At 36.7% G+C, this 13348-nt stretch overlaps 1 protein-coding gene across 3 annotated transcripts in view; it reads left to right on the plus strand.

Moving 5' to 3' along the window:
* Vps13a (vacuolar protein sorting 13 homolog A) overlaps positions 1-13348 on the plus strand; it is a 198768-nt gene that overhangs the window by 156217 nt on the left and 29203 nt on the right. For all 3 annotated transcript variants that reach the window (XM_057777994.1, XM_057777996.1, XM_057777997.1), the window contains exons 59-67: positions 914-1019; positions 5218-5331; positions 6727-6872; positions 8655-8736; positions 9996-10109; positions 11242-11317; positions 11399-11562; positions 12128-12173; positions 12266-12389. In XM_057777994.1, the coding sequence (XP_057633977.1) occupies positions 914-1019; positions 5218-5331; positions 6727-6872; positions 8655-8736; positions 9996-10109; positions 11242-11317; positions 11399-11562; positions 12128-12173; positions 12266-12389 (972 nt within the window). The remainder of the gene's footprint in view (positions 1-913; positions 1020-5217; positions 5332-6726; positions 6873-8654; positions 8737-9995; positions 10110-11241; positions 11318-11398; positions 11563-12127; positions 12174-12265; positions 12390-13348) is intronic.

Here is a 13348-nt window from a genome sequence, read left to right on the forward strand (position 1 = left end):
CTCCTGAGTAAATTGGGAGCATAGGGACCTTGGGGGAGGCTTAAGGGGGGAGGGGAGAATCAGGGAGGGGAGCAGAGAAAAATGTAGAGCTCAATAAATATCAATAAAAAATTAAAATAAATGCAGTATTATGGATCAGTATTATGAAGAAGTCTTAGTGAATAGACACTATCACAGCATAGTAATGTCTGAGTTTGATCCCTAGAACCTTCATAATGGTGGAAGGAGAGAATTGTCTACACAATGTACTATGTCACATGGCCCACACACACGCACACTGATAATAGATCAAATTTTAAAATAAATAGATTTTTGACTGTATATGCATGGTTAAATTGTTTTTATTTTTATTTTCTAGTTTTCTTTAAAATTTATGCCATTATTTTTATGAGTATGAATATCTTTCCTGCATATATGTCTGCACACCATTTTATATGTCAGGTGCCTGCTGCGGCAGTAGAGGTAATGGGATTCCGTGGGACTAGAGTTAGAGGCAGTTATGAGCATTCAGTGGGTGATGGGAATCAAACCCAAATCCTCTGGAAGAGCAGCAAATGAGGTAATCTCTCTAGCTAGCTGGATTGATGCCCAATTTTCTCAAAATATTTAAAACTGTAAAAGACTTATAGGACTTGCTTTTCTAATTAAAATTTTTTATTTAGATGTAATGATTCGTCACATATAATTTGTTTATTCATTATTGTTGTTATGTAATGATCTATTCCATGACCTTTTGTCACAAGTCAATTTCTTTTCTGGGGCCACTTTCATGTTTTGAGTTTCTTGATGTTAAAGTATAGCATGGTTCATTGCATTCTTTAGTCCCAGGTTTCAAAGTTCTAATTTATTTCATCTAATTTCTTAATTTATTTACTTGAAAAAAAAATTGAATGCTTCTTACATTTTAATATAGGTATTTCAAAGTGTTGATTCAAGAAATGGATCTCAGATTGGATCTTGGGTTTGTGTATGCCATAGCAGACCTTGTCACAAAAGCTGAGGTGACTGAGAACACAAAGGTAAGACTTAAAGTGACAGCATCTGACAGGAAAGGATATGAAAAGAGAAAGTCTAAGAAAATATTATCAAACTTTGTAGGTAAAGTTGTAGTTATTACCTGATCAAATTCAAGAGTCTCTCAGCACATCTTAAATGTTTTTATACTACATAATGTGAATGTGCTTTCTCCATGTAACATTTGCATGCACAGAATCATACCATGTGCTGCTGGTTCAGAATTATTTTTTTATATATGAAAATTTCATACATGTATACAATGAAATATCATATTCATCCCCATTTCCCCTCCAGCTCCCTTCAATCTCTATCACTTGGCATATTTTTAGAGCCTCTCTGTGTTGTATCATGTATCAACATGTCATTTCAACTAATAATCCTTTACCTGGGTTTGTACTGCACCTGTTTATTTGTCACTCGCTTGAATCTGGATTGCTTTTACATTTTTTCTAGAACGATGATGTTCTTTATGAACATAATTTTCTGTCAACTTAGACTATTCATTTTTCATATATATACGTGCCTAGGAGTAGAATTGCTAAGTAACATAGTAATTATGTTTAATCAAATTTAATCTTTTAAAAAATTCGCTAATAATTTCTTGTGTTCAATCATTTTAAAATTTTAGTTTCTAAAGTAACTCTGCCATTCTTCCATCTTACCATCTTTAGTTTCAGAATGTGAGAACTCTGATTTCTCAACCTTACCTAGAACAATTACTGTTTGTGGTTTTCGTTCTGGCTATCCTAGTGGGTAGAAACTGGCTCCTCACTGGGGCTTGTATGTCTGATATTGATGCTAGTTTTTTTAAACATTTATTTACTTGTGGGGAGGTAGGAGTGTGCCATAACATGCATGTGGAGGTCAGTGAACAGCTCACAGGAGTTGGTCCTCTCCTTTCTCCATGTGAGTGCCAAGACAGGTTTGGCAGTGTCTTTACCCACTGAGCCAACCTAGCCCCCTGCTGAGAATCTCTTGATGTGCTAGGGATGTGTGTATCTTCAGTGGAGAGTGTCTGCCCAGGCTCTCCAAGTTATATAATGGGGCTGTCTTCTTACTGTTGAATTTCCAGAGTTCTTTGTGCATCCTAATTGGTCTTTGACAAGCCATATGATTTTTCAAACATTTTCTAATGTTCTGGTAAGTTTTTTTAATGTTAAGAAAGTACAAAATATTTTTCTTTTATTATTCATGCTTTTAATATGCTTTTAAAAAATTATTTGCTAAGTCCTGTGTCATAACTATTTTACCATGTAGCTAAGCCTTTAAAGCCTAAACTCTTACAGCTACGTTTTGATCCATTTGTCTTACTTCTATGTATGTGTGACATAAAGACCCCAGTTCTGGAAGTAACGGATAGCTGCCTCAGCAGCATGTTTTGAAACACTGCTTGTTCCTCTATTGCGTAGTTGGATTCTTTTTGCAAGAAAAATAGATAAATAATTTTATTTCTGAAATCTGTATGTCTGTCATTTTGCCAGCCTTAATTGCTCTCATTGTCAGTGAGTTCCATAATTGGGATATGATCCAGTACTTTGTTGCTCTTTTTGAAGATTATTTAGGCTAACTTGAGCCCTTGCAGTTCCATATGAATTTTAAAATAAGCTTATCAAGTTCTTCAAACAATTCATTGTCATTTTCAGAGTGTAGATTTTGCACTGTAAATGTATTCTTAGGTATTTATTTTTACTGGGCTATTATGCATGAAGTTGTTTATATTATATAGTTTCAGCGTGGCGTTATAATGCTGGTACATATAGAAATACAACTGGTCTTCATATGTAGCTCTTGTCTTTTACAGCTTACTGAAAAAATATGCGTTATCTTTCTTTTTGCGGGGTGGGGGGCGGTAAATGGTCCATTTATTTGCAGAGCAGAAAACTGCTTTCTCTGTTTTTGTTATTTTAAAAACACCTGGTGCCTCTTGCTGCAAATGAATTTTCTTAAATTTTTACTTAAAAATTTCCACCTCCTCCCCTCCTCCCATTCCCCCCTTCCCCCATCCCCTTCCCCCATCCCCTCTCCCTCCCTCTCCAGTCCAAAGAGCAGTCAGGGTTCCCTGCCCCGTGCGAAGTCCAAGGTCCTCCCCCCTCCATCCAGGTCTAGGAAGGTGAGCATCCAAACAAACTAGGCTCCCACAAAGCCAGTACATGCAGTAGGATCAAAACCCAGTGCCACTGTTCTTGGCTTCTCAGTCAGCCATCCTTGTCCGACACGTTCAGAGAGTCTGGTTTGATCATATGCTCCATCAGTCCCAGTCCAGCTTGCTTTGGTGAGCTCCCATTAGATCAGCCCCACAGTCTCAGTGGGTGGGTGCACACCTTGCGGTCCTGACTTCCTTGCTCATGTTCTCCCTCCTTCTGCTCCTCATTTGGACCTTGGGAGCTCAGTTCAGTGCTCCAGTGTGAGTCTCTGTCTCTATCTCCATCCATCTCCAGATGAAGGTTCTATGGTGATATGCAAGATATTAATCAGTATGGCAATTTAGACATATGGGGGGTGAACTGACCATTGATTGCTTATACATAGGAGAAAAAAACCTTTATGTTGTTTTGCCTTCCTCCTCTCCTTTCCCCCTCCTATTCCTGTTCTTCTTTTAAACCTCTTTCTCCTCATAATTCCTCTTCTCTTTTCACATATAATTATTTATATATGTAATTATATATACTTACAAATTGGAATTAAAGTTATAGTTATATTAAATCTTGATTCTGTATATGAGAAATAACAATACTTACCTTTCTGAGAGTGGCTTACTTTTTACTCACCTTTTCCCTGGGATTTTTGCTCTTTTGTTCTAATTCAAATTAAAGTGTGAAGTCATATGATGGCTAATTTGTCTGCTTGACACTCTAAAAAAAGACACTCTGTCGAGAAATTGTCTAATTAGGTTGGCCTATGCTGTCTGGGTTTCGAGGGCTGTCTTGATAACAGGAACTGATGGGAAGAGGCCCAGCCAAATTGTGGGAGGCACCATTCCCAGCTTTGAGTCCTGGATTGTGTAGGGGAGGAAAGAGTAAAGTGAGTAAGTAGCACACCCAGTCTCTGTGCAGTCACTCTCTGCCTGCCTGTGGGTGTGGCTACCCCACAGTGATGCACTGTGACCTAGAATTGTAAGCTGATCATCCTTTAGTCCCTTAAAATTACTTGTGTTGACGTATTTCATAGCAACCGGAAACAAAACTAAGCAGAAACGTTCAGTACTACATTTTTGTAGCGAGTAGGTTAGCTAGTCAGATTCTCAGACTTTATATTGGAATATTCTTTATGGCTTCTTCACTTCCAAAAGTAGTTATTTTGTCCTTGGGTGTCTAGTCAGTGGGGCATACAACACTCTGAGTACTGTACCTTCCTGACTTATAAAATCAGCACTTACCTTCTGGCTTCTATACAATCAGCTTTCTGCTTTTAAGATTTTTCTCTGGTATTTTCCAGTATTACTATTATTATTAACATTATTATTACATCTATTGTACTTGGACTGAGTTCACACAGTTCCTGGATATGTGTTTTATCTTTCAGTAATTTAGGGAGAGTTTCAGGCAATATTAGGAATATTGGTTTTATTTTTATTTGTCTCTGCTTCTTGGTACAGGTATAATTACCTATATGAATATGTTTAATGGTATCCAACGTAATTTAGAATCTGTTCAGTTTTTACTTTTTTTAACTACATAATCTCTGTAACTTCAAGTTCTTGGGACTTTTTTCAGGACACAGAAGTAACATGGGTTTGTGCATATTTGGAAAGGAAGTGTTAATGATTACCAAAAATAAAACCACTGCTACCTCATGCAAAATTATTTAGTGCCTTCTCCTTTTTACATTTATACTGCTGGACTCTAAAACTGCTGCAAGACAGATACTAAAGTGCTACAGACTGTTATAAAACTGTGTTTAAAAAAGCAAATAAACACAAAAAGATATATTGCTAGAATGTATTGGTGCTGTCTTAAAATAGGATCTGTAGTCACATGATGAAAAACCGGGTACCATTTAATAGAAACTTAAAAGATACATGCATCATGTGGTTTGTGGCAGACTTTCTAGCAGGAATAATACAAGTTACTTCTGAGACAGTAACTTCCAGTTACTGGTAATGTTGACTCTGAGTGTTAGGAGTTTTTTTTAACCTGTGAGGTATTGAATTTAAATATCTTACAAAAGCAGGTCCTTTTGGTGTTTATATTTCTTGTATAGGTTGAATATTTTCATAAGGATGTAGAAACATTTGAACAAGAATATGAAACAGTTTCTTCAGTAGATCAATCTCAAATCAATCTCTTCGAGTATTTCCATATATCTCCTATCAAGGTAAGGAAATACACATTTTTTGTTTTATAAACTAAATAGTTAGAAATTGATTTGATGTTTGAAGGAATTAGCACTTAAATTATCTCCTTTAACAACATAGTAGTTGTATAGTTTTACAGTTACATATATAAATAACAGAGAAATTGATTCTTTACATTTTTAAAAAAGTATATTTTATCATTTAGAAATAATATATAACCTATGTCTATATCTTGACCTTTTGTTATTTGACTTTTTTTTTAGTAAATTGTGATAATTTTTAAAGTTTCATATATGATGGTTGTTTTAGTTATTAGTTATTAAGTGGACTTCAGAATCAGAGGGTCAGTAACTTCTAACTCCAACCTGTGTACACATGCATACATGCACACTACAACACAAAAAGAGTTGAGCACAGAATATAATTATAAGTTTTAATTATTTTAGTTATTGTGTGTGAGTGTTTGGTGTGTGTGCACAAAATGTGTATATGTGAGTATGGGCCTGTCTTTGTCAACGGTGGATAGGAGGTTAGAAGATAACCTTCTCTCCTTCCACCATGGGTTCTGGGTTTGAACTCAATTTGACAGACTTATCTTGCAAGTAATTTTACCCACTGAGCCATCTCGCCAGCCCAAATCTAAGTCTAATGTGTGCGTGCGCTTGTCATTTGCGAACATAGAGACATGTAGGAGTCAGTTTTCTCCTTTGGCCATGTCGTTTCCAAGGATTGAATTCAGGCTATCAGACTTGGCAAAAAGCTCCTTTATATACTACTAAGCCATCTTGCTATTGTTAATCTAAATTGCTAACATAATTTCTACAAGTTATTTGTAGCACATTAAATTATTGCACAATCATACATACATACATACTCAGACAAATACATGCAGTACAACACAAAAGTGCTTTTAAACTGGTTTTATTGTGCTAACCTAATTCTAACAGTTGAATTTGTAAACTTTAGGAAATATGTGGTTATTATTAACAACTTCAAAATCTAGGTCACTAATGTTACTAACAAATATATTGAGTGAACATTTTCCTAGGATCAATACAGTGCCATGAGAATAGCGTTGAAGATGGGTGTATTTGTAAGCTCAGCACTCACGATGCTGAGGAAAGAGGGATTCCAAGTCCAGATAGTCTGGGCTATGTAGTCACATTCTATCTCATAAAAATATAAAAGGAGTAGAATTCAATTATGACATCTTAAATGGTGAATTTTAAATTAAAGTTTAAATTGCAGAGGTATGTTGGATTTTGACTTAAGCTCTTAGTTTCTGGGTTTTGGCTTAATTCAAGTCACTTTAAGATCTTATTTATGGTTTAATGAACTCAATATTAAACTGTTTTGTGTAAGTTAAAGTAGTCACTATGGGGAAAGTGCTTCAATGTATTTCTTTATCTCTTCAGTTGCATTTGAGTGTTTCACTGAGCTCTGGTAGAGAAGAAGCTAAAGATTCAGGACAACGTGGAGGACTGATTCCCGTTCATTCTTTAAATCTTTTGCTGAAGAGTATTGGTGCCACCCTTACAGATGTGCAAGATGTAGTTTTTAAGTATGGTTAATACTTATATCTATAAACTGATGAATGGTTCGTTTATGTTTACCTAAAAATTTTGTAAATGTGAAAAGCATATTGAAAATTATGGGTGAGCCGGGCGATGGTGGCGCACGCCTTTAATCCCAGCACTCGGGAGGCAGAAGCAGGCGGATCTCTGTGAGTTCGAGACCAGCCTGGTCTGCAGAGCTAGTTCCAGGACAGGCTCCAAAGCCATAGAGAAACCCTGTCTCGAAAAACCAAAAAAAAAAAGAAAGAAAATTATGGGTGAATTGTGGTTTCGGTCTTTAATCAAAATAATACCGAGTGTTTTACCTGATCTTGATGACTTAGTTAAGAATAAATTTTAAGTAATTTCCTTAAGAAAAAGAGATGCAGGATATTCAGAAACTCTAGTTTGAATTAAGGTTCCTCAAAAGAAGTGGATACTTAAAAGATATGATGTCACCCACTGAAACAGTTTACCTGAGCTAATGGGAGCTCACCAACTCCGGGCAGACAGAAAAGGAATAGGTCCAGACTAGACCCTGTGAATGTGGGTGACAGTGTATGAGTGGGGCAGAGTGCAGGGTCACTGGTAGACACCAAGATTTATTCCTACTATTTGTACTTTCTTTTTGGGAACCCATTCTCTTTGAAGGGATACTTTGCTCAGCTTAGATATAGTAGGGAGGGCCTTGGACCTTCCCCAAAGCAAAGTGCCTAACCCTCTCTGAGGAGTGGATAGGAGGTTGGGGTGGGGGGAAAGGTGGAGGGAAGGGGAGAAGGGGAGGGAGTGGAAACTGGGATTAGTATGCAAAATGAAAGAAAGGTAGATTGTTTTCTTTTTTAAAAAAATTAAAAAAAAATGATAAGGCTTGCAAGTCCATCAGATGAAGACTTTTCATTGAGTACGTGACTCGACAGAATAGAAGGAAGTGGACGATGAAGGGATTAATTTAAATGTATTGTAGTCGAACATTTATTTTTAGACTAGACATTTTGGGGCACCCGTGCAGTCCTGCCCTTGAGAGGCTAAGGTGGAAAGGTGACTGAAGTTCGGGAGTTCATGATGAGCACGTGCAGCAGAGTGAGAGCTCATCTCAAAAGCAGGCAAAACCCACCTTTATACTTGAGTGTGAGTTGCCTACAGAAGTATCTGACTAGTAATTCAGCATGTCTGAGTAGAGACTACTTAGAAAAGAATGATCTTTCCAGGTAACATGTCTTAGCGTGCCTGCTTAGTAATAGCAGCATGAGAGTCAGAGGCAGCTCTGAGTCTAACTAGAAAACAGTCAACACAAGAGCACAGGTCTGAAGGCATCAGAATAAAGTGAAATGGATCTTTCTGTTTTCGTGGTCAGCAAAAAGAGTTCTCCAGTTAGTGAGTTAGTTACTGCCTCTGCTGTAGTCCTCGAAGGAAGACTGGCAGGCAGCAGCAGAAACCTGGGCATTCCCAGGTGGCCCCTCAGTCATCTCAGCTTGTCAAAACATTTTCTTTTGGAGTCTTTTTGAGCAGAGTTGGGAAATAGTTCTGTAAGTCCATGGCTGAGATCTTTGTCTTGGTCTTCAGTGTTTTTTCCATAGGATATGAGTTATAGATTTTATCAGATCATTAGAGAATTTCTTTCACTAGAATGTGCCAAGAATTATATTGAATAAATGTATTGGGAGAAATCTGGAGATGAAAATTCTAAAGAAAATAAAACTAGTCATCAATATTTTTTTTAAAAAAATTGTTCCCCTCCATGCAGACATATATATTTGTAGATATACATATATTTGTTAACTTTTTTTCAGACTTGCCTTTTTTGAACTCAACTACCAGTTCCGTACAACATCTGAACTGCAATCTGAAGTAATAAGACACTATTCAAAACAGGTTAGTGTGAGATTACCTTAAAAAGGGATAGAAATATGTGAGCTAGTCAGGCCTTGTGCGTGTCCATGCATGTGCACTATAAATGTGTCAGGAAAGCAAATAACAGATTTCAAATTTTTAAACATGGTTTTCCCCCCTTAGATTTATTAATAAGAACTTTAACCAAACCACCATTTCAATTTTTTGTCCTTGTTCGTAAAACAAAACAAAATAAAAAACATTGTTAGAATTTTTTTCTGAATCAGTATGGATTAGAAATACATATATTTTTTAATAATGTGTTAATTCATCATGCTTAGTTTCTTCAAACTGTCAGTCACTGATGAGCACAAATATTTTTAGTGTGGAGTTATTGAGTCAGCTACATACCTTGTTTCTGTGAATCTGTTCAACTTTAGAAAGATTCCTCTATCTCAACATTTAGACTTGAGTTCTGGGCGTGCATTTCACTTTTGCCATGTGCTGTGGCACTGGGAAATGTGTAGGACGCTGCTAGCAGTAGCTCACAAGTAGTAGAACGCCAAAAACCTTTTCTGTGTTGTAGACTCTGGAGTCTAGAGTTTCTTTTTATCTCTTTTCACAGTAACACCAAGCTGCTTTTCAAAAACTAAGTATAAGGTTGTGTGAAGTGGCTTAGTCACTTTGAAGTACTTGCCTTGTAAGCTTGACGACCTGAATTTGAGCCCCAGAACCCAGGTGAAAATCCAAGTATGCTAGTATGTACTTACAGTCCCAGCACTGAGTGGTCAGAGACACAGTCACTGGGGTTTACATGCCGTCAGTCTAGGCTCATAAGAGCCTGTCTAAAGAAGAATGATCGTATTCCTCAAGATGATGCCTGAGGTTGAACCCTGCCTTCCACAGTTACCCACACACAGTATGTACCTCCACATACACTACAAACACATGTTTTTAGTAATTATATTTTTTAATGAAGAATCAAGATAAGAGGACTGGAGAACACTCGCTGTTCTTCCAGAGGATGGTGGTTTGATTCTCAGAACCCACATGGCAGCCCACAGCTTTTTGTAACTCCGGTCCCAGGGCATCTAACACCTTCTTCTGTCCTCTGAGGATACTGCATGCATGTGGTACACCAATGTATATGGAGGCAAAACACCCATATAAATAAAATAAAATGCAAAAAAGGAATAGTGATAAAGTTTAGGTCTTGAGATTTGTAATAAAGATGTTAGCCTGCACAAACTGGATGTGTCTACTATCCTCTCATGACGTTGATACTCATGTTTTATTTTTAGGCTATTAAGCAAATGTATGTACTCATTCTCGGACTTGATGTTTTGGGAAATCCATTTGGCTTAATTAGAGAATTTTCAGAAGGCGTAGAAGCATTTTTTTATGAACCTTACCAGGTAAAATATTTAACTTTGTATTATGTAATGAACAGTATAAAGTAATGATTTCTTAATGTATAAAACATTTCGATTGTTAACTTAAACTGTATATATAAACTAGTTTTGAGAGACCTACAAAATTACATTTATCTTAATAGGAACAATTTCTACCTTTTTCCTTCAAATTTCAACTTAAGATTTTAAGATCCCTAACTTTAAGTGTTGTTTTGAAATAAATCATAAATGCAGTTTAGATTATAGGAAAAGGAAGCTTACCATGGATGGTAATTTTGTTTTGCACAAAAGTATGTGACTATAAAAATAACCATATAAGCTGGTACTATGCAAAGCAGTCTTCATAGGAAATAGAAAAGAAGAATTTGTTCTACATTTCTTCATAGTTTCCATAAACATATTTGGAATTTACCCACTTTACTTACGAGATGCATAACAAAAGCAAAGTAGAACTAATTTTTATTCTGTACATTGTGATATAGAAATCAGAAATGGTAAGAATTTTAATTTTTCTAAAAACTTATCAAGAATACTATATAAACTGTGCATATGATATGAGATGTCCTTCTGTAGATGTGTTGCTTTTATTTTTTCATGAATAAAGCTGTTTTGACCAATGGCTTAGCAGAGTAAAGCCAGGCGGGAAATCAGAACAGAGATATAAAGAGAGAGTAGGCAGAATCAGGGAGATGCCGTGTAGCCTCAGGAGACAGATGCCACACGGAACTGGAACCTTCCTGGTAGGCCACAGCCTCATGGCAATACACAGATTAATAGAAATTGGTTAATTCAAGATGTAAGAGCTAGCAAGGAATATGACTAAGCTGTTGACCAAATAGTATTGTGATTAATATAGTTTCTGTGTGATTATTCAGGCTAGGCAGCTGGAAAATGAATGAGCAATCTCCATTTACATGCATGTAGTTTACACTGCAGAGCAAACATCTTTTTGGTTTTTTTTCTTCGTCTGGAACAAGATCTGTTGTACCCTTTACACTTTGAGTGTCGTGAAATTACCCTGCAAACTGGATGTAAAGTTTTTGCTGGTATCATTTTCTTTGTTCTTCTAGTTGCTATCACATTCCATGTATCAGTGAGCTCATCCTTTTATTGCCACTTTGTTTTGTCACCTTAGGGAGCCATACAGGGTCCTGAAGAGTTTGTGGAAGGAATGGCACTAGGACTGAAAGCACTGGTTGGCGGAGCCGTTGGTAAGCAGCAGAAAGCCCAGCTGCACTGCTAGACAGCAACCACAGTTGAGCCTCTAGCTAACATATTACTCTCTCTACTAGGTGGGCTAGCTGGTGCTGCCTCCAAAATCACCAGTGCGATGGCTAAAGGAGTAGCAGCCATGACAATGGATGAAGACTACCAGCAGAAAAGAAGGGAAGCAATGAATAAACAGCCAGCTGGCCTTAGAGAAGGCATCACTCGTGGAGGAAAAGGCCTGGTTTCTGTAAGAAATTTCATGGGGTCCTGAACATGTGAGGGAATAGCTTTTTTAATATATAGTTTATATTTTATGTGCATTGGTATGAAGGTGTCAGATCCTCTGGAATTGTAGTTAGAGCCAGTTTTTTTTTTTTTTTTTTTTTTTTGGTTCTCTGTGGCTTTGGAGCCTGTCCTGGAACTAGCTCTGTAGACCAGGCTGGTCTCGAACTCACAGAGATCCGCCTGCCTCTGCCTTAAACTGCCATGTGGGTGCTGGGAATTGAACCTGGGTCTTCTGGAAGAGAAACCAGTGCTCTTAACTGCTGCCCCATCTCTCTAGCCCCAAGAATAGCTTTTAAATCAACATTTTATGAATAAAGAAATAGACTTGTAAGTCTAGTTAAATTACTATTGAACATTGTAATAAGGCATATAAAATATTTAGGTAATCTCTAAAAACATTTTGTTTAATTAAATACTTAGGAAGTAAATATGTTAATTTTGTGATCTATAAGAAGAAAAAAACTCTGAGATTTTTTTTTGTCAGCATCATATGGAAATATAACTTTTCAATTATGCTTTCCTTCCAGGGTTTTGTAAGTGGCATTACGGGGATTGTTACAAAACCGATTAAAGGCAAGTGTTGCAGTTGCTTTGGTTGTCACATAGCTCACAAGTTGCTTCCATTCTCATTTGATCCATTTGCTTAAGCTGGTTATGTTTTCTAGGTGCTCAAAAGGAAGGCGCAGCGGGTTTCTTCAAAGGCGTCGGGAAAGGTTTAGTTGGAGCAGTGGCAAGGCCAACAGGTGGCATCATAGACATGGCCAGCAGTACCTTTCAGGGGATCAAAAGGTAAAAACTCTTCGGTAGTGACAGAGGCGTAACATTCTGAAGCCAGGAACAATGAAATGTATCTACCAATGCTTCTCAGGTTCTTAGTTATGAACTCCATGGTGTGGCAGATGGCTAAGGACTTCCTAATCTTGATTCCTTCTAAGGTGCTGACATTATGTGACTTCAGCATTGTAGAGCTCTCCTTTGTCATCTGTTCCTAGCAATTGTTGGCAATAATGATTTAGTCAGCTAAGTTTTTATGATGAAATTTATCAGTATATTCTGTATGTGTCTGTTTTAAATCAGCAAATCCTCCCTGCTTTTGAGAAAAAAAAAATGCCATTCTTAGTTCATATTGAACTTGTCTTTACCATACATTTATGATCTTATTTTAAGATCTGTTCCATTCATTCTTCTCTCTTCATTGTTTGTTTCTGGTTTTGTATAGTTTAGAATTAAAGGAGGAAAGGGGTCATACTTTGACTTCATAAGTATAACATTTTGAGCCATAGTTCTCAGAGAAGCTCAGAAGTTTGAAACCCAAGGAATTGAAAACATGTAGCAAGCTATACAGACATCTCACAAAGCTGCTAGATTTACCTTGCATTGGTAAACCCTTGCCATTCTGTACCTGACTTCATTACCTTCAAGGATCAAGTACAAAGTAAAACATTTTAGAAGGATTAATAAAGCCAGGAACTATTAAGGGATATATTTATGAAGAAGCACATCAAAACAAAGAATAAGTTATAAGAATCAAAGGCAAAATAATTGAAACAGTGTTAGAACTAAGTTAGTATAAAATAATAAAATATGATTTGGAAAGGAAACAATTATCTTGAATCTGTTTAATGTTATTTGTAAAGTGCACGTGCTTGTTAAGATGGACTTAGTTTTTTGGGGAAACCACTTTTGAGAATGAAATAAGTAGCAAATAATAAACACTCAAAAAGATAACAAACTTGAGCTTGTATTCA

The sequence above is a fragment of the Chionomys nivalis genome, chromosome 8 (assembly GCF_950005125.1).
Source record: "Chionomys nivalis chromosome 8, mChiNiv1.1, whole genome shotgun sequence".
In the NCBI taxonomy this organism is placed as follows: Eukaryota; Metazoa; Chordata; class Mammalia; order Rodentia; family Cricetidae; genus Chionomys; species Chionomys nivalis.